At 31.3% G+C, this 23,324-nt stretch overlaps 1 protein-coding gene across 1 annotated transcript; it reads left to right on the top strand.

Moving 5' to 3' along the window:
- Positions 1-8,206: 8,206 nt before the first annotated feature.
- On the top strand, positions 8,207-22,503 carry LOC139787179 (potassium channel subfamily T member 1-like). The gene is made up of 9 exons (XM_071726272.1): positions 8,207-8,238; positions 8,808-8,991; positions 11,650-11,814; positions 12,249-12,469; positions 13,001-13,198; positions 13,764-13,990; positions 16,635-17,162; positions 19,772-19,933; positions 21,936-22,503. Exons 1-9 carry the CDS (start codon positions 8,207-8,209, stop codon positions 22,091-22,093), a joined length of 1,875 nt encoding a protein of 624 aa, XP_071582373.1. The 3' UTR covers positions 22,094-22,503.
- The last annotated feature ends 821 nt before the right edge of the window (positions 22,504-23,324 follow it).

Genomic DNA, 23,324 nt, shown 5'->3' with positions numbered 1-23,324 from the left:
TTTAACCTTCTCAATAAAATTTAAAATTTTATTCTGTTGAAATGAAGCAAAGCTTCGAGACACATTTTTTAACGACTCTCTTTTAATGGACAGTAAAAAATTTATCTCGATTACGTCACTTGTTTCTATGAAATAATGTTCGATTGAATTGGAACCATCACGTACACATGGACGAGATTCGTTAGTGAAAACGTTGCTAACAAACGACGGCGCTTGGATAGGGAACAATGAAAATTTTAACGAAAATGCGTGACTTTATTATCCGTTCGTACGCGAAAACGCGGCGAATTGACATACAGAGATGTTGAAAATAAAACGACGGTTTTACTCTCACAGTAATACTTTTCTCACACCTTTGGCGCTTTTTAGAGGCGCGTCTAAATAATTGTAATTATAAAATTGTGTACCTGTAATACATTTATTAGTTAATAAATAAATTTATATTAAATTATTATAAATTTCGGTAATTATAGATTTTAATTACCAAAAAGCGTATAAATTTTTTAACTTATTAAAACATAATTGCTAATAAATAAAAATAAAAGGATAATTGCTAATATTTAATAAATATTTTTAATAATATTTTTTCTTTAAAAACATATTACTATTTTTAAACTAACTTACTGTTGCAATAATTGAATAAAAATTTAGTAAAAGATGAATGCAGACATCATATCAATAAATCATGCAGAGTTCTATCATCAGAAAATAATAATTAAACAAAAAATAATGTTTTAATTTATATTAATAAATAGTAAAAAAAACTTGCACATTGCTTTCTCATAGTTTTTAAATGTGCAAGTAGAAACTTGTACATTGCTTCCTTATACTTTTTAAGTGTGCAAGTAGAAACCTGCACATTGCTTCCTTATAGTTTTTAACCCTTTAGGGGCCACACATCGATCCTGTTGGAGTAAAATGTTTTAATTTATAAGATAGTCTTAAAAGACGTCCCTGATGAAAGTTTTTTAGTTTTTTTTTAGTTTTTTTAGGTTTTTTTAGTTTTTTTAGTTTTTTTAATTTTTTAAGTGAATGTACATAATTATGTACACAGGCCCCTAAAGGGTTAAGTGTGCAAGTAGAAACCTTCGCTCACAAAACTCCTCTATGAGGAAGCTTTTATTTTATTCGATGTATAATTATATTAGTATTTATTTGTTTTGGCTTCCTCATAGAGGAAGCTTTGTGAGCGAAGGTTTCTACTTGCACATTTAACCCTTTAGGGGCCTGCGTACATAATTATGTACATTTACTTAAAAAATTAAAAAAAACTAAAAAAAACTAAAAAAACTAAAAAAACTTAAAAAAACTAAAAAACTTTCATCAGAGACGTCTTTTAAGACTATCTTATAAATTATAACATTTTACTCCAACGGGATCGATGTGTGGCCCCTAAAGGGTTAAAAACTATAAGGAAGCAATGTGCAAGTTTCCACTTGCACATTTAAAAACTATGAGGAAGCAATGTGCAAGTTTCTACTTGCACACTTAAAAACTATGAGGAAGTAATGTGCAAGTTTCTACTTGCACACTTTTTTTTATTGTGATAAGCTTTATTGCGACTAATATCTGTTATACTAATATCTGTTATACTATTACAAAAATTAATTAAATAATTAATGTTTTTACTAAAATGATTCTTACTATCCAATCCAATGACGCAACAGTCTGAATCGGACTTAGGCCTCCCCCAAAGTCATGTGCTTGTGGTGCGCACGTAGGTTGCACATAAGCACATGGGACCTACAGTTTAACGCTGAATCCGAACGGCAAGGTAGAGGGGGTTTGTAGGCAAGGGATACTCCTGACGGGCTGCCACTCCGTCGAGGAGGAGAGACAAGCGATACAATTTTATTTATTTTGGTTCTACCAGGACTGGATTCGAACCTGCATGGTTTCCCCTGTAGGCCTAGTCCACTAAAAAATAATATTAGGATATAATCGAATTTTTATGATTATAACTATATAATATTGAATTTATTCGTCAGAGAAGAAAATAAAACTATATATATTATTATACATATACTCCTAGAGACAGAGTAAAAAATATAGAATATTTTCTCTATACTTTCATTATATTTTTTACTGTATATATGTATACATATAAAAATTCGATCATTTTCTAATATTATTTTTTACACACTCGTCTTTGTGACAAATATGATGCCTTGTTCAGACACGATGTCTTGTTCAGACACGATGCCTTGTTCAGACACGATGCCTTGTTCAGACACAATGTCTTGTTCAGACACGATGCCTTGTTCAAACACGATGTTGCAGACATAATTTTTTTTACAAATTAACATAAAAAAAGATATGAAAATACAATGAGTATGTGTGTGTATTATTCTGTATGTATTATATCTTTTATTTAAGTTATGATTCTTCCCTACTAATTGCGGATATATCTTCTTTCCATTTTGTTCAATACCAACCTTCTGTTAATGATACTCTATATAAAATTACATGTATAACTTATACATGTAACTTTTGAAGCAGAAATCGGTAACTCCTTCACCAATCGTCGCAAAATTCAAAACAACCTTCCTTTAATAATACTCTATATAAAATTACATGTACATCTTATACACTTTTTAAGCAAAAATCGATAATCTTTTTACCGATCCTCGCCAAATTAAATAACAATCTTCCTTTAATAATACTCTATCTACTAAAAAAAAAATAAGCTCGATATCTCAAAATTTACGGAAATTAGAGCAACCACGGACATTTCTAAAAATAGCCAGAAATCGGTAATCCCTTCACCGATCCTTGCTAAATTCAACACCAACCTACCTTTAATGATACTCTATCTATAAAAAAAAATTAAGCTTGATATCTCAAAATTTGCGGAAATTAGAGCAATCACGTAGATTTTTTTAAACAGAAATCGATAACCCCTTTATTTTTAGCAATTTTTATTAATTCTATTATATTCTTCAATTTTTTCTACTCTTATTTCATATATAATTCTTTAAAATTTAGTTAATCAGTTCTTGAGTTATAGAAATTTCAGTAAACTTGACTGTTTTTTTTAACAGAAATCGGTAACCCCTTTATTATTAACAATTTTTATTAATTCTATTATATTCTTCAGTCTTTTCTACCTCTATTTCATATATAATTTTTTAAAATTTGGTTAATCAGTTATTGCGTTATAGAAATTTCAGTAAACTTGGTTGTTTTTCTTAACAGAAATCGGTAACCCCTTTATTATTAACAATTTTTATTAATTCTATTATATTCTTCAGTCTTTTCTACCTCTATTTCATATATAATTTTTTAAAATTTGGTTAATCAGTTATTGCGTTATAGAAATTTCAGTAAACTTGGTTGTTTTTCTTAACAGAAATCGGTAACCCCTTTATTATTAACAATTTTTATTAATTCTATTATATTCTTCAGTCTTTTCTACCTCTATTTCATATATAATTCGTTAAGATTTGGTTGATTAGTTCTGGAGTTATAGACATTTCGGAAAATTTGGCACATACACACATACATACATACATACAGACATTTTTTTAAATGCAATATTTCGACGTTTTAGAACACTCTGAACATATTGACATCAAAAACTCAAAAAACAATCTTTTCTTTGGTTTCTTCTACCCCTATTTTATATATAACTAGCACCACAGACGCGCGCTTCGCGCGCGCTATTTAGCTTTAACATTATGCTATTACTATTACACTATTAATTTCTTGATACACACAACTGTCAAAATATACGATGACAGCTGCAAATGAAGTAAGCGCAGCGAGAAAACCAATCAGCATCGCGGAAAAGCGGCAACAATAAATTCGACTATCGACTTAACATGCCTTTTTTTAGAAAGGATTAATTCTTTTAAATTTGGTTGATTAGAGCCAACTTTATATGCAATCAAAGGTTCATATACAAATTTACGAAAACAAAGCTTTCTCTATGAGGAAGCAAAATTGATAAATAATGATAATTTGTTGTATTATAAATTATAAAAATAATTTATTGCATATTTATAAAATTATATTTTTAATAAATGGCAAAAGTTGTAAGTCAATTTGATCATGCATAAAACATATTTGCAATGAAATAGGCTGTGTATTTACGATACTACATACGGTATTTAGTATCCTAGTGAAATATATGAAATAGCATCGATCCATTTGTTGTTAATTAACGTACGATGGGGCACGCTCGACTGTCACGACACGTCGAACGGAAGCACGATGATGCGATGGCGCAGGTAGATAAAGGAAGGGAGGAAAAATGAACAAGGTGCACAAATATATACATCGATATATAGATATAGAAACGGGGCCGCATGCATAATGGATAACAGGCCGTTTATAAACGCCGGCTAGTTTATACTAGGCGATGGATTCTTTACGATCGGGTTCAATCTCTTCCTTTTCTTGCACCGCGCGCCGTTACATCAATTTTGTTACGATCGAAGAATCGTTTTATCGAGGATGTCGTTTTATCTTGCTTCGAGTGGTCAGGCTAATTGTGCATTTGTTTCGTTACGGCGAGAGATTGCCGAATGAAAAATTGCTGATGAAAAGAAAGGTGCTTTTCATCGACTAACATAAATCTGTTTACTCAAATCAAAAGTCAACGTCGGATTGATTAAGAAGCAACTAAAAATTGTTATGCTAATTCCGATTGGTTTGTTGCAAATTTGCCAATGGGTATAGTCACGCTCTAATTGATTTAATAAAGAAAAATTTATTAATTGAAAGTTTTGGATAAACTTCCGAAAATCACTCACGTCCTATTTATATATTCTTCGGTGAAAATGTTTTAAATATATATCCTTAAAATGAATATCGTTAAATGAACTTTTATTGACAAAAAAGTTTAAAGCCACATAATATCTGAAAAATCTTTTATTCAAAATTCTAATTAGCAATATTTAGCATAGGTACATAAAATATATAAAATAGATTATTAATGTTCACCTGTTTTGATGTTTGTATATATGTATTTTATTCAAAATGTCTAGAATAACATTGAAAAATGCTTTATTATCGAAGTTAACAGTTCTTTTTTAATATATATTGACTATATATGGTCATATATGATTATATATATTTACATATGGGGCATTCTTTCTCAAAATAGCCACCCCTCTGCACATTTTATTTTTGAAGATAAAATGCTTTGCGAGATCTCAAAATTTCCGTCGAAAACTCAATTTTTGGATGCCGTATGGCGATTTTCATTTACATTCAAGGGTGGGGCAATATGACCAAAATATCGCTCAAACCACCCTAAAAAATAGGAAAGTATGCAAATAACATCTAAAATCTTAGCAGTTTCTATCAAATTCGATGCAACTTTGAAACAAAATGGTTTATGACATCTAATTAAATAGTTTTCAGACGTTACCCCCCCATTATAATCAAAATCAACCCTTCAAAACCACCCCTGAATCATCATTTCGACAAATTGACAATTATTCTAAAACAAATAGAGTAAAAAAATTTAAATAGAGTTCACGGGCCGTGAAATTCTTTCAGAATATATTTCAATCAAATTCACCTCCATAAGGATCATAACCAATCAATAAAAATCATCCCCTACACATCATTTAGACAACTGGGCAATTATTCACAGGCAATTAAATATAAAACTTTTTTATTAAGTCTACAGGCCATAGAATTCTATCAGAATGTATTTTGATCAAATTCACACCCATGATGATCAAAATCAGCCCTTAAAAATCATCCCCTAAAAATCATATCAACAACTTTGGAATTCTTTTTAGACAATAAGTAATGTTATATTTTTTTTACTAAGATTCAGACATTCTGGAATTCTTGCAGAATATATGCCGAATAAATTCACCTCCAAGCCAATGAAATACAACCCTAATGAATCAACCCTTAACTATTATGCTGGAAAATTTGTAATTATTCTTATACTACTTAACTACAAATTGTATTTATGGTAACTGAAGGCCATAAAATTCTATCAGAATATTTTGATCCAATTCAACCTCATGATGATCGTAACAAACCCTAAAAAATCATCCCCTAATCAACATTTCTAACCTGACAGATATTCTTGTACCATGTGACTTAGAATTATATTTATGGTGACCACAGGCAATACATATCTGTGAGAATATGTTCCGATCCAATTCACTCTTGTGGCGATCGTAAAGAACCCAAAAAATCATTCCCTAATCATTATTTCGACAACTTGACAATTATTATTTAAAAAATTAGAATTAAAAATTTTTTATTGAGTCTACAGACCACAGAATACCCCCAGATTGTATTCCGAGCAATCACCATACGGAATCAACAAAATATGCGTGTGAAATTTCATTTCGATTCCGTATCAATTTTTCGGGAAATAATTTACTGAATCTTAAAGAATTGTATATAAAACGTTGTCTTCCGCAAATACCACATACTTACAATATTTTTTGTAATGCTAATAAGAAATAGTATTCAGTGAATACCGTTACGAATTGACGTTTTGTCTTGCATGAATTTCGTTGCGTTTAAGTTTGTTACAAAGCTGAAACTTCAAGTCAAACGAACATAACACGAGCATTATTGAAATTGCAAATTTTGTATCATAATGTATTAAACATAATGCAAATTGACCCTAGCACTGGTAGAACTACGAATAAAAAAGTAAGTGCTAAGGATTTTTATGAATATCGAATAATGATAAGAGCTGGTTTAGCAAACCATATTTTAGAATGTCGCCAGCTTTTCCATCAATTTATTGTTGATATGTACGCCAAAATTGAGAGTGAACGTCTTCTTTATATTCGGTTAAACCAAAAGAAACTTCGAGTGGATAATTATATTCATTTACGTGATGCTGTGGTAAATGATGGAAATGTTGCAGACATTGGACAAATTGTTATATTACCGGCTACATTTACAGGGAGTCCGAGATATATGCATGAATATGCTCAAGATGCAATGACATATGTTCGAACATATGTCGAACATGGGCGTCCTGATCTCTTTATTACATTTACATGTAATCCAGCTTGGCCTGAAATTAAAGAAGAGCTTTTGAATGGTCAGGCACCAACTGATCGGTATGATTTAACAGCAAGAGTTTTTAAGCAAAAACTAACGAAACTAATGTATTTAATAACTAAAAGTGAAATTTATGGGGAAATTCGCTGTTGGATGTACTCAATCGAGTGGCAAAAAAGAGGTCTTCCACATGCTCATATCTTAATATGGCTTAAGGACAAAATTTGTTCAAATCAAATTGATAGCGTTATTTCGGCGGAGCTTGCGAATCCAGAGGAAGATCCTATACTTTTTGAAATTATCACTAAGAACATGATTCATGGACAGTGTGGACCATTGAATCGTAATTCTCCTTGCATGAAGGAAGGACAATGTACAAAAAAGTACCCTCGCAAATATCTTAAAATTGGCGTAAGTTAGAAAACATACAACGTTGGAAACCGGTTTTAAAATTTTTTAAAAATTTTCGAGAAATATTAAGTATTAATGAACAACATTTCTTTAATAATAATACTCATCTTTTAATAATTTTTTGAATAAATGAAGTAGTTTGAAGAAAAACGACGTCCGGGCGAAGCCCGAGTAACCAGCTAGTCTATATATATAAAATAGAATGTCTGTATGTATGTATGTATGTTCTTTATACACTCTTAAACTATTCGACCGTTTTTTTACCAAAAGTGTATAAAATAGGGGTAGAATTTCCCGGGGAGTGTTATAGAGTGTATAGTTTTCGTTACCGATCTTTTTGGAAATCGGTATCCAAAATTTTTCCAACTTTTCGGGAAATAATTGACCGAATTTTAAAGAATTGTATATAAAACAGGGGTAGAATTTCCCGGGGAGTGCCACAAAGTGTATAATTTTTCGTTACCGATCTATTTGGAACCGGGAACCGGAAAATTTTCCAATTTTTCGGGAATTAATTTACCGAATCTTAAAGAATTGTATATGAAACAGGGATAGAATTTCTCGAGGAGTGCTATAAAGTGTATAATTTTTCGTTACCGATTTTTTGGGGAATCGGTATCCGAACTGATAAAGGAATTTTTTTCGATTAAGGATATTGAAACACAAATAAAGTCGTTTGAAGAAAAACGACTCCCGGGCGAAGCCCGGGTAACCAGCTAGTATATCTATATATATAATCAAATGTTCTCTGACTGACTGACTGACTCATCAACGCCCAGCCCAAACCTCTAAACCTAGAAACATGAAACTCTGGGAGTATATTCCTTCTATGACGTAAGCACTCACTAAGAAGGGATTTTTGGAAATTCGAGCCTAACAGGGTGAAAAGGGGTAAAATATGTTTTTACGGATTTCTCGACGAGTAATGCCGGACAGCTCAAGCTAGTTATATATATATATATGTATGTATATTAGGAAATTGAAAGAGATCTCTTACATCTATCAAAAAAATTATAGTTTGCAGAAATATTTAAATATATGTCTTTATATCCAAACAATTTAATACTCAGTCTTTTAAAATTTACCATTCCACAATTATTGGTAAACAATGACAAAAAGAATTATCTTGAAACGTTAATGGTTCAAATTATGGTTTGTGTGTACTCTCTCAAGTGAATGACTGTAAACTCTTGATTCTCAATGGCTTGTAATTTAAATGCAGGCGACATCGTCTGCAATGCGGCGCGACTATAGAAAGCGTAAATTACGTTAGTAGCATACAGTTATAAACGACGTAGATTTTACGTCGGACGCATGTAAAATGACTAGAACTGTCCCGACTATCCGTTTTCGTGGCAATCAACGATTAATCATAAGGCGATCCGATGAATTTTCCATTTCAGCGTATGCGGGATCCAACACTTTCAGAGAGCGGGGCACAGGCATTTGAATCTATTTCAAAGTACATACTATGTTGTGGTAACGTTCTCCACCGTGGGTTACGGAGATTTCGTGCCGGACATTTGGCCTTCGCAACTTTACATGGTCATTATGATCTGCGTGGCTCTTATAGTTTTACCAACACAGGTATGTACACACACACATTATCTATATATTTATAACAATAAATACATTAAAAGATATTTTACAGGTTTTAAACATTATATATATATAAATTTTACTATATTTTGATATATTTGTATTTACAAGTATAAAATAGATTGATAGAAGATGTATTATATTTAACTTATTGATACAGTTTTAATTTTTCTAATCTTTACTTGGTCTTATATATTCGATTATTAATAAACTAGATTAAAAAGGATATTAATAAAATATAATTAAATTCTTTTAGACAATATTCATGATTAATTATATCACACAATCATGATTATATCTCAATACAATAAACAATATTCATGATTGATTCTATCAATACAGTATTGTTTTCAAAAAAACCTATAATGTCCTAAAAAGTTTGCGTAAAGGTGTAGCGCTACACTAAACTTGTATTCATCTCGTTTAATGTGCGTCAGTTGTGGTCGTTACAGTGATGTTCGCCTCATAGACTTCTTTTATAGACGTTATTTTCAAGTCACGCTGTTATGGAAGCCGTAAATGTACCGAAACAAGACTCGTCTCACCGACCATATTGCCGCGCAGTTGACCCTTGTCGTTTTACGAATATTTATTATTCCGGTCGTTAAGGATATAACGCTTTTATTTCTTATATGTGCGAGAAATGTGCGTCGACCAGAGATTAAGTCCCATGCATGCTTTATCGTAAAAATAAGTTTGATTACACAGAAAATATCCGATATACAGATTATTGAAATATGGGAATCAGAAGTGAGGATATTGTTTAATGAACTTGTAGTTAATTTTTTTCTAATTAAGATTTTAGTGAGAAAATAATTATAGAATTTATAGTTTACAAAAAGAATGAAAAATCTCTTTTTAGTTAAAATTTAATAAGAAATAAATATTAGACTTATTAACATTAATTTTTATATTATTAATGTCAAAATTATTACATTTAATGCGAAATCCAACTATCCAGGTATATAATGTTAGGATAATAAGAGAAGTAAAGCATTTAAATTAAACTCGTTCCAGAGTGTATCACTATTTTCTAAATGTATTATTCGTCACTCTATATTGTTGACAGCATCAATGTTGTTCGCGTTTTCTCTTTTCTCTAAAGAATCTGGGATTGGATCGCAAGAAAAGACAGGGTTATTGATCTGACTACACGTGCTAACAAAGATTTGTGTATACTCCAGGATGTGCGTTACCGTGGCAACTTTTCTTTTGCAATTGATTGTTATAGATACCAAGAAAACTTTATATTATGAACCTTTCACATTACTGTACGTCAAAATCTCGTTAGGGATGTTACCCGCAAATATTACTTCATAACATGTTATATATTGTGCGCTATATAAGAAATCGTGCTTCTCCGGAGATACTTTCTTTGTAACTTTATATATATTACAGTGCGCCCACTAGCAAAAGCTTCTTCTTACGTAATAAAAGTAAAAGTTAAGTGATATTTAAAATTTTTTAAAGTTTATGGAAGTATATGATGTGAAAAGAGAAATGTAAAATAATCTCACAGAAAAGTAAATATTCGATGCCGATTTAACGATTAATTCTTGAATTGATTTAGCGCTTAATGAGAATTAGATCGACCAAAAAATATTACTTAATTGCACAAAGCGACAAGAGCAACTCGTGTCTACTCATTGTCTGTCGGCGTCGACTGATTGCGCAGCGCTCAACACGGAAAGCGCTCGTCGATCGCTGTAATTTGTCTGTCAGATTGCCTGCCAATCGCACACGAGATACGTGCCAATTTGTATGGGTTAACACGATGTGTCAACCCTTCTTCTCTTCGAGTCTGTCCCTTGCATTTCCGCATTCGATTAAATTCGATTTTGGACGATGGAGTCGCATTACTGTCGACATAGCATAGACAAAAATAATTCAACGTGAGAGCCCGTGTCTTTGCAGAAGTGAAGCAATCCTGTCCCATTAGGTCTTGAGTTGCAAAATTTAATGAGGGCAATTAAAAATTTGCAATTAAAAGTGCATAAAATTGTGAGGAACGATAATATGTACACTACTACACTGAGGCGCTTATACGTGCAAGATATTAAAATTATAATAAATATTTTTGCATTTGTTAAAGAAAAACTTTTACGTTTATAAAAGTGTTTTTATATAAATCTTTATACAAAAATTTTTCGTTTATAATATACAAATTTTAATAATTTTAATAATTATCAATATATGTGTGTATATACAGACTGAAATCTATTTAAAGTAATTTAATTTTATATAATACGAAAAAATTTTACAAAAAAAACATAAGATTTATTATAACACATTTGTATTACATATCAAATTTATATCTAAAATATAAAATATAATTTTATGTTTTAGAGATAAATTCTACGATAAAAAGTTTGAGTTTGAAAAAGGAATAAAAAATGAAAATTTTTTTCAATGCTTTTTTTTCAATATTATCAATGTAAATAGTTTCTATAAATATACGTATCTTTTAATATTAATTGTATACTTTTGTTGTTATTAAAGCAAAATAATATTTTCATAAATATTTGTCTATTAATCTCATAAATTCGGATAGAATAATGCAATTTCTCATTTTAACTCATTGTGATTTATACAGACAAGTATATTAGTCGATTGCATAATCATTGCATAATCTCATATTGATTACAGTTCGAACAGTTAGCTTTCACGTGGATGGAGCGACAGAAGCTAGGCGGCTCGTATTCGTCGCACAGAGCGCAAAGCGAGAAGCACGTGGTAGTTTGCAGTACGACACTGCAAGCCGACACCATTATGGACTTTCTAAATGAGTTTTACGCCCATCCCTTGCTGCAGGTTAGGCGACGAACAAATTACGTGCCTTGGATATTTCATTATGCACTAGGCGACTTGTGATTTCGTAAAAATTCTTTTTCAAGCTCTCAATTTATCGTTGTTAAAACAGCAGAGGCAATTAATTTTGAAAAAATTATTGAGCTTAATTTTTATCACTAGTACAACACGAAAATTATTAATATTAGTTGTTAAATAAGGTAAAAAATACAATTATTTTGAAAATAGCAGTTTTGACTTTAATCTTTTATATGAAATAATTGAAGATATGCACATTAAATATATTCCTTGCGCGTTAATAAAATCTCACAGACATTGTAATAGCTTTGAAAATATGAAGAGCATTAATTGCACCGTATATGTTTCTACGCACTTTTGCTTTCACCCATTTTATGATTTTTAACATTAATAATTGAAAATGATCTTAATACGAGTAGGATTATTATGTGGTGCTTTTGTCACCAATGGAACTCGATACCACAATGCGGATGATCTTGCAAGTGCCGATCTGGGCGCAAAGGGTGATCTACATCCAGGGCTCATGCTTGAAGGATGGCGATCTCGCGAGGGCCAGGATGAACGAAGCGGAAGCTTGTTTCGTGCTGGCGGCGAGAAATTATGCTGACAAAACCGCTGCTGACGAACACACGATACTCAGGTCAGCGATCAGTGAAAACTAACGTTAAGTTAGAATTTTCATTAACGAAGCTCATAATCGCTATTGTAAATTCAATCTTCCCGTCACTTCTCTTTTTCCATAATAAAGTTTCACGTTACGGAGATTAAACATTGCAATCCTGATATTATCCCCGACATTTTGCGAATCTCAGACATTTTTTATTTAAGTTTTACTTCGGAGTTTAAATTGAAGATAAGTTGCTCTGTTGACCTTAATCACTTAATTTCCTTTACTTTCAAATTCATTAAAAATTCTAGACTGGTAAAAGATCCGTAGAAATAAAACAGGAGAAATCTGAAATACGTTCTAGGTGACAAAATTTTTATTCGAGAAATAGCAAAACAATGTTGATGAAAATAGTTTATGACTTAAAATCTTTTTAAATTCTTCTCCTTTAACACGATAGCAGGATTATCCTGAATTCTAAATAAATAAATATTTTTACATTACTCGCGATTAGAGCTTGAAAGCGCCTCTAAATCTCATAAAAAATAAATTTGGCAATTGTAGATCATGGGCGGTAAAAGATTTCGCGCCCAACGTTCCTCAATATGTTCAAATCTTCCGTCCGGAAAACAAGCTCCACGTGAAGTTCGCGGAGCACGTGGTGTGCGAGGATGAATTTAAATACGCTCTTTTGGCAAATAATTGCACGTGTCCCGGCGCATCGACGTTGGTTACCCTGTTGCTGCACACATCCAGAGGACAGTAAGTGCCGCGCAAAATGTATTGTAGAGCAATAATTAGGCTACGAATTTAACCGCACAGTACCACGTGCACATTTCGTAGCGTACAGCCACGTAGACTGATGTCGCTGCAATTCAAGTATTTATTCATCTTTAATCTTTAATATAAACACACGAAAAAAAAGAGTCGTAAAATATGGACAACTAACATTTTTTGCTGCAAGAGCTATATTTTTAGCAATAGTAGCAAAAGGTTTTGTTACTATATTGCTAAAAATATAGCTCTCGCATCAAAAAATGTTAGTTGTCCATATTTTACGACTAGATTTGCTACGGTAGCTAATTTTTTTTGGTGCATTAAATAAAGATTAATTTAATTTTTAATATATTCGACGAAATATATATTACTAAATTACAAACACGAAATTACAAAATTTTATTAAATGCTATAATGCATTTAACAAACTGTAATATGCAATAAAATATACTATTTTTACATTTACTTTGCGTAATTGTATGTGATGTTATATCGTGTAAACATCGCATGAAGACTGGAAAATTCTGAGTTGAAATCTTTCTCATCACAGAGAAGGTCAACAGTCGCAGGAAGAATGGCACAGACTATATGGTAAATGTTCCGGCAACGAGATTTATCACATAATTCTCGGCGACTCCCGCTTTTTCGGGGAGTATGAGGGAAAATCCTTCACCTACGCGTCCTTCCACAGTCACCGGAAATACGGAGTTGCGCTTGTCGCAGTCAGACCGGCGGAACTTCCGGAATTTTACGAGGATACTATCCTGTTGAATCCTGGTAATTTCACGACACACATTACCGGTGTCTTTTAGACTCTTTCTCTTGGGCACATTTTTTCCAGCGCTCTATTTCTTGAATTAAATGAAAAATAAATAGAAAGAGATTTTAAATAAAAAGTAATCTCAAAATTTAGATCTTACGTTTCGCTCTTTGTTTCATATAATTTTTCGTCGAACTATCGAATTATATGATATATCGGTAACTTTCAGTGAAAATTATTTATATATTTATATATAATCTATTTTGATTAAATATATAAGGTATAGGGTAACTCCGGTATATACGCCGCAGCTAAGGGAAATTTAATTTATCGAGTACTATTTACAATGTTTAAGACAAATGAATTATACCAATAAAAACTTTATACTGTCTACCACTATAAAAAAAAATGGAAATATGAAATATTCATTCTTCATATTTAATAAAAAAAACTTTTAGAAACCCTTGCATTTTTGCTATATATCCCATAAGGTTGAGATATATGACATTCATGGGTAAAATATACGCCTTATAAAAAATTACAAATAATGTTTATAAATAAGGCAATAAAATGTCATAATAAGTTATAAAATGTGTGTAAAAAGTTTATTAAGGTGTAAGAAACAAATTATAAAACTGAAAGATTTTAAGAAGAAAATAGAAGAACGATAGATGCATTAAAATTTATTGTTATACGATCCAAAAAAAGAATACACAGGAGATTTTTATTTTTATGGAGTGCCTGTACTATGGCATAAATCCCATACGCTAAAAATGCCGTATATCCTAAACAAGTGGGATATATAAGATATCAAGCTAAACAAAGAATACAAGAGCTATGCACTTGTATTTTGCTGTATTCCATCTTTTACTATCCCTCTACACTTATGTATCATGAAATAACCATTAAACCTTTTGCATTCCCTACATCAGTAATCATTTTACGTAGGTCGTAATATATGATCGCGCTACTTACTACGGTGAGAAATCGATTCAACTCACGACGGTTTCGTTAATATTACCAGTAAAAATTTAACCCAAAGACCAGCGGGAAGCTTACATCATGTATAATGAGATTTGAAACTTACGCCGACCGCAAAAATTTCCAAATAAATTTTTTCGACAATATTTAAATTATTAAAAATTACAGTAAACTGAGGAAAAAAGAGCAACATTATTCTAGCATCTGTTGTTGGTATAATTGTTGGTCACATATTAATGCCAAATATACTGTTTTTCAGGAAATTTTATAAGCTTCAAATTTGGTCTGAAGCATTTTGTACGTATCTCTCATAGAAACTGAGAAAATTACAAAAAAGTGTGGCAAACCCCATTTTTTTTACGAAAACTCTTAAGAAAGGCATAATTAAAATGACAATTTTTTAAAAACTTTCATTTCAAAACCGGTTCCACTGCAGGATCACATACATATGCATATAAACTTTTGAAAAAATGTCGATATTATCTTTTCTAAAGTAATTTTATGTCATGTTTTGTAAAAAAAACTATAAATTATTAAGAAATTTTTAACATAAACAAATATTTAAAAGGCTATATCTCTGGAAGTATTCATCACAGAAGGTCAAATAAAAAATCATTTTAAAGATAATTTAATAAACTTCAAGAAACATGTGTATTTTTTTAAAAAAGATAACTCGGAAGTCCGCCATTTTGAGAAGTGTACCTTAACCGTTTCTTTTACGGATATCAAAAATACTATTAGTCGTATGCAAATCGGTCAAAAACCAAAATAATGAAAATTTAATAACCTTTCTATTTGATTTTAACAATTTTTTACGTAGGACTACCCATTTCCGACTTATATTGCGAGGAAATATTTATTCTCATAATTTCCGAAAGTCAAAATTTCATTTAAACCGTAATATTTCCAGAAATATTAGTCGCGCGGTATAACATAAATAATGCATTTTGTAGGTAATTTAATTCTCTTTCACTTTCATTGTATGCATTTTTTACTTTCGGACAGCCAGAACTGAGATATTTTGAAAAAACGCTCGAAGAAACAGCTCTTTCCTCATTTGGCCGATGCTTCAAAAAAATCTATCTCGGGAACTAATGGTCGTACGAAGTTCTACAAAGAACCAAATTGCGAGGAATTTATCAGCTACATTTTCGTTCTGAATGTTCTTTCCCGTGAAACTAATAATTTCCGAGTTATTCGCAAAAAACCTATTTTTGTACTCTTTTTTTCAAGATGGCGCAGCCGGCTCACGCTCTATGTATGGGGACTTTTAGTATGTTTAAAAGAACACTAAAATGAACCTGTATACCAATTTCCAGCTTGCCGGCAATTTTTTCATTCAAACGCCCAAAAATAATCTAATTTGACTGGGCTAAACACAATACTAATATGGCATAAAGGCACATAACAGTGTGATTGCGAGCAAGTATATCTTTATTCCTTCTATTTTTTCTGACTTCTGCGGCGTAAATCCTCGCGCGGCGTAAGTAGCGGAGTTACCCTAGTATCCTGAAAAATGATTAATTATATCGAGAGGAGTTAAGAACATATTGTAATAATTAGAAATAAAAAGAAATAATAGAGAAATAAAGTGTTCAAATTAGTTCGAGTAGTTCTTTATAAATATGGAATGAAAGACTGCCACACATTCATATGCCAATCGTGTATTTCTATGCGCAGGGCCACGGCATATAATGAAGAAGACCGACACTTGCTACTATATGAGCATCACCAAGGAGGAGAATTCCGCGTTTGTGGTCGCGAATAATCAGGGCGGTATTGGCGAGGGAACGCAGGTGGTCGTCGAGACGAAGACTGACGTAACTTCTGCGAATAACGGGCCGGCAACGAGCACCCCGACGACCAACACTATGACGGCGGCCATGAATTCCACAGGGGCAACATCGGCGACGACGACGACAACCACCACGACGACGATATCGACCAGCTGCACCGGTGGCGGCGACGGGAACGGTACAGCAATCAGCAACGGTGCCGACGCGCACCAACGATTTTCCAACAGTTGTAACATTGCGCTGAGCGAAACACTCTGCAGACAGGAGACCTGCACGGGGCCCCGTGCGCAGGACCGATCAAATGGTCCCCAAGGTCACAGGGCCCCGTTGCCGCCGCAGGTTATTTTGCAGGTCCTCCCTAGCACGCCCATACCAACCCAACACTACAACTTACTCGCATCCAATGTCCACCGTGAGTGTCGCATGCGCCTCGCTATGCTTCTTCTTTTTCTTCTTCTTTAATTTTACTTTTACCTTTAGACTCTTATTTCGCTCTAAAAAGTACGGTGTTATTAATCTTCCGTGCGCCTGGTGAATTTTTTAACGTGGTGCGCCTGGTCGGGTCTGACAGACCCAAAAGTTTGAAAAAAGTTATATTCTCGTATAATTATAATATAAAATTTTTATCGAAAGTATTATTTATTTTATGTTTTCATAAACTTATAAAATGGTGCGAGCATACGACAGATAAACAGCAGCTACTTAAAATACTCAGGCCGCCTGCGTTCCCGATTACAAAGTTATTTCTTCAAAAGCACACTAATGGGTCTCTCAAACCCAACTAGGCGCATGAAGAGTTAAGCCGTCAGATCGCGCTCTCCAAAAATTTCAATATCTGGAATTTGGGCAAATTAGTATAGATATAATATAGATTAATTAGCTAATAATTTATATAATTTATAATACTGACAAATTATCTAATAATTTATTACTGAATTGGACTGTAGGCTCATGAAAAGTCTTGAAAATCTGATTTTAAGAAAATTTTAATGTAATTTTTATACACACAGACTTAAAAACTTTACGCTATTTATCCAAGTTTAATATCTAATAATTAAATTTAAATTTTTAAATATTTATTTGACTGAAAAAGTTTAGCTCTTTGAAAGCCAGTATATTTATTTTCAATTAATTCTTTAAAAATTTTTATTTAAAAAAAAAGTAAAATTATCGTAGTTAAGATCGAGACTTTAAAGCAAAAGAATTTCAAAGTGAAACTGCTGGGTACCGAGTTAATGATTCAAAATAAGCACCTAATCACAATTGGTATAAATATGAAAATAGTTTATAGTTCTTTAGATTTGTCATTTTTTCACATTTTTATTCATTGCACTAATAGACGTCGTTAAATATTGCCTAGAAAGTTGTCTATATAATGTTTCTACTTGTTAAATGTTCATATCTCATCACAACATACATACACGTACACACACATAAGACACAATGCTTTACAGCTATGAATGTAGAATTACAGTAATAATTAATAAAATAGCAAGCACTGTTTTTAGAGAAAGAAGGAACAATGGTGATTTTGTAATACAAGTTTATGAGCAATTTTCTATTAATTAAAAAATTGTATCAATTTGATGCATATTACAAATCTTTTTTAATATTAATGTTTCTATTTATTCTTTATAAAAACTCACAAATTATCTATAAAATGTATACATTCTTTTAATGAAATTCTATTGATGATAAATAATCTAATACTTAACACCTGTAATATTTAAAATAATAATAAAATTACTTTTATTCAAATAACTCATTGACTTTAAAACGTTTTTGTTCACAAATTTACTTTACTATACTGCATACATTTCATATACTATATGCTATTGTACTATAAAGCGAAATTATGTGGAAGACTCGGAATAATAATGCATATCGAATCATACGTGCGATTAAATCTTAATATACAGTGTTGGTTGAAGATTAACCGACCGAAATGTGTCGAACTATTCCTTCCTTTTCGTTCATATCTTTCTTGACGTGGTTTATGCTTGCACGTCGCTTTATGTGTAATCTGCGTGCATATAACTGTTCATGCGGCATTCAGTATTCGTCATCAAACGACGGTCAATAAGTGCGGTTTCTGAATAGGAAACTACGAAGCTATAGTGTCAAATATTGCGGATCCATCATGTTCCATTCGAGTTAATTTATTATACAGATTTCGGTTGCGATACGATAACAATAATCTGATATGTTATCGATTAATCGGTGTATTAAAAAACATGAGTATATACATAGATAAAATAGAAAAAAAGTTGAAACAGACACGAATATATAGATGATAGTAAAAATGATAGTTTATGTGAAATATAATACAATATAGAATCACTCGAAAATCATGATTTAATACGAGTATTAAATATCAACTAATAATTTCTAACTACAAACTTTCTTTAGCATTATAAACAATCGAAAAGATATTTAATTAAATTAAACAGTTGTAAATTATTGAAAAAAAACACTAGTTTCTTTATTTTTTCAAATAAAATTTTTATTTATTATTACTTTTTTATGAAAATAATTGAGTGTTGAAGAAATTTTTCTAGAATTGCAATTGATACCAAACTTGCCATTGATGCCAATTATTAATTTTTGGAAGATGCTTGTTTTTGGACACGCTTGTATATATATTCTTATTGTTCGTTATGGAATGGACAGCACAGACATAAATTATACAATTATGTATGTATATTTATTACGTGATTTGGTGTAAATTACATTAAATGCTGCATATTAAGAGAACACATAAATGTATACAATTATTTATTATATACAACGAAAAACATAAAATAGCCAGACGAGATAGTATTTCTTTTCTCAAGAAAATGAATTATTTTCCTCCCATTTTATTTAAAAAAAAGCACTCGTGTCTCTCTTATTCATGTTTATCGGTTATTATGAAGACATTTCTTCTTATAGCGCATTCGCAACTTTATAAGACTATTGAATATTATGAAAATCAATCTCGATATTAGAATCACTTATCGCGGTCAATCTTATATTTTACAGCGACTTATCTCGATCCCGGCGGATTTGGGGACTCGAGGCAATGCTTAAAAGAGGGAGGATCAACACCACAAACACCAATCACGGGAAATCATCTTGACGTGCCACGATCTCTCGATCCGAATCCTAATCTGCTTAGTCCAGAAATTCTAATGCAAAGGAGAGGTCAGTTTTATTCATTAAATATTTAGTGCAATAAAAAATACTTTCCAAAATTGGGAAACAGTTTTATTAATTTTACTTCTTTTATATACTTTTATATATAGAGGAAAGCATAAAAATTATATCAAATTCAAAATTCCGTTTATATCTATTCTATGATACCGTTCGTAGCTTGTCATTTCTGGAAATGATCTTTTTAATTTCTATTACTACCTTATGCTAAATTGGATTTTAATTGACGATGTAAATGAAACTGATAATTAAAGGTCATCTAAAAATGTGTTCAACAAAATTTTATTAAAATTACCCCAAAGTGCTTTTCAGTTATTGTACAATACATTAATATTTGTACAATACTATAACGAAATTAGAATATCTATTTACTAGTTTGGCTGATATCCTCCTTCTTTATTCTAACAATAAGTTGATACGATTGAGATAAAATTTTCATGTAGTGTACAAATTATAAATACGACAAACTTTTTGTAAAATGTAATATTTTTAAGAAATCACAAAACATATTCTCTTGTCAAATGTCTTCATGAAATATTTTTCATTGTCCGCATACTATAAGAACTTATTACTTTATTTATTACTTTAAATGAATTTTTTTAAACAATTTATTAGTGATTTTTTTAATGATACTTAAATATTTAAGATTAATAATATTATATAATAATATTAAATAAAAGTTACAATTTTTCAAGCAAAATATTTTTACAATTGATTGAAAAATATATGTATATGTCTGGCTATTTATCTATGTCTTTGAATTTTAATTCGATAGATTACTATATAGCTACTGAATTAAAATTATATTACTATTTATCACATTATATAATTTGGAAACTGTAGTGGTTACTATTAAATATTTACATAGAAAAGAGTCCCCTATTTTTTTTTTTTTTTTATAAGATAAGCTCCTAATATGCGATAGCGGGGTTTCTGCTAAACTAATAGGTTCTATTTGTTGGTTCTACCATGAACTTATTGCCCTTGGTGTAAAATCTATTTAGTAGAAAATTCGTTGTTCGATCGTGCATGCACTCGTTACGAATATCGAAATTGTGAATTTGGATGTTGTCAAGTACCATGAAGGTGAGACTTTGAACCTCGTTTATTATATAATAAATAAATATTTGACAATGAGTTCTGTATGCAGCGATAGAGTAAGGAAAATACAGGATATGTTGAATTGCTTAATTGTAGAGGATAGATTTGGTGATCGGGAAACCGCAAGGCGTGGGGTCCGTAATATTAGATGTTCAGGGTGACGATCGTTGCTAGAGTATGAAGGTTATTGTACAGTAATAAAAAGAGGGGAAATACTATGTTAAAGTTAAGGGAAGGTTTATACGAACTTATAAAAGTGTGCTGATGGTGATCGCATGCTCATGCTGGGCGCACGCTGGCAGCGCTGGAAATATTGAGTATAATAAGTGGGTTTGCGATTATTGCAAATAAGCTTTTCCATTACATTTGTATTTCAGAGACATTAAATGAAGTTTTCTAATTGCAATACCGATGTATTTTGCACTTTATTAGCGATTTTTCGGGGTATCTCATATTAGGAGCACACTTTTTCGATTTTGCATAAAGCTCATTTTTTACATTTTTCTAATTTTCAGAAAAATTAATATTTAAACTAATATTTAAATTAGATTTTACATTTCAGCATCTTAAAGCTTATTAAATTCCCTTCAAAATGACCTACTACATTTTTCAATTCTGCCCATAGACTTCCGATAATCACACAAAATAGATGTGGTATCTCATAATAGGGGACTTTCCTCTAGTAATAATTAATTTTAGCAAAGAAAATAAATTGATTAAATCAACATGTATTTATTATAATGACATATTTTGGCTCAAGGATAAAGTTTTCTTTGAGCTTATTAGAGTGAATATACAAATTTTATAAACGTGAAAAGAGAGTTTCAATAGATTACAAGATAATCTGCATATTAGAAAAAGAGAGAAAGGCCTTTTACTTGCAATATTTTAGGAAGCAGAAGACCAAGTATTCTACCAGTACCAGATATGCTGACTAGCTCGACGTTACATCTGCCTGGGCAAGAATCCTTGGACCACGAGGCTGACGAGTCGGAGGATGAAATGGATGATGACGTTCCTTGGAGATCGCCAAGCGAGAAGATCGCGTAAGTATATTTTTGTCCTTCTCCTTTTCATTGTGATACATTGGATCTAAGGATCCATGACGGCAGTTTTTGACAATTATGCAGCACGAAGAATAGCTAGTTAAAAATAGAGAAGCAAATCGAGTAGAGAAAATTATTAGCAGGAATTTGTGTCTTTTCTTCTCTTCTTCCGAATTATTTGATATTGATGTAATATGCATTATGAACATATCGATCAATAACTTAAAGCACAAATGCAAAATCCTTCGAGGACAAACAATCTCGCACTTTGTCTCGTGCACCTGCATGATGCGGTCTTGATGTAACGGATTTTTATTTATGTGCATCACAAATCTCTATGCATATTGTATATATTTTATATTTTTTGTATCTGCACACTAGTTGAATATGTGAAGAAAATACTCGTAAAAGAAAAATCTCAAATTTTGCGAGATTGATATTAATGAAGAAATAATGATTTAATTGTTCTATAAACTTAATTAATAATAATAATAAGTCAAACATTAATTAATAATATTGAATCTTATTCATCTTTCTGTTTTAATTTATATAAGTATCTTATTATATTATAGTAAAATAATTCGCGATTTATATATAAATTTCTTGAAAAAAGAACAAATATTTGGAAAGTAAAATATATCATGTTTTATTATTTTAAAAAATAAAAACATATATCATTATATAAATCAAATTAAGTAAAGATATCAAAGTGTTCTCTTAAACAATTCACTTTCTTTATGCAATTTTTTAATGCATTTTTTACACTGATCTCTATATAACACTAGATGGCGTATTCAAAAGAATTTTTGTGCCGAATTGAAGCCATCTTTGATACAGTAAAATACGCTAATATGCTGCGTCCTATACTGTTGGTGTATGCTGTTTCGGGTTGTCTTTTCAAGAAGATACAAATAAGAAATGTTTACGCATCGGAAGTATTCAAACAATATACAAATCAGTTTGTGTTTACTGTATAATGCAGTGAAAGGCAGTGCATATTTTACTGTATCGAAGATGGCTGCACATAGCATACGCCATTTAGTGTTAATATATAGAGATCAGTGATTTTTTATCACGCAGTGATTTTTTATGGATATTTTTTTTATTTGCGCATATATATTCGCGTATAAATTAATTCTTAATATTTGAAATTTTATTTATTATTCTCGAATTGGATCTCTCTCTCTCTCTCTCTCTCTCTCTCTCTCTCTCTCTCTCTCTCTCTCTCTCTCTCC

Source organism: Temnothorax nylanderi, unplaced genomic scaffold (assembly GCF_030848795.1).
Source record: "Temnothorax nylanderi isolate EJ_2023f unplaced genomic scaffold, tnyl_v1.0 TNYL_tig1315_pilon, whole genome shotgun sequence".
In the NCBI taxonomy this organism is placed as follows: domain Eukaryota; kingdom Metazoa; phylum Arthropoda; class Insecta; order Hymenoptera; family Formicidae; genus Temnothorax; species Temnothorax nylanderi.
This window is presented reverse-complemented; position numbering and strand designations above follow the sequence as displayed.

Bases quoted from the DNA above. Each gene is read 5' to 3' on its own strand.
- LOC139787179 (XM_071726272.1), top strand. From the start codon at position 8,207: ATGAAACTCTGGGAGTATATTCCTTCTATGAC. The intron at 11,815-12,248 runs GTTAGGCGACGA...TAATACGAGTAG, and splicing joins ACGCCCATCCCTTGCTGCAG to GATTATTATGTGGTGCTTTT. The intron at 12,470-13,000 runs GTCAGCGATCAG...TGGCAATTGTAG, and splicing joins GACGAACACACGATACTCAG to ATCATGGGCGGTAAAAGATT.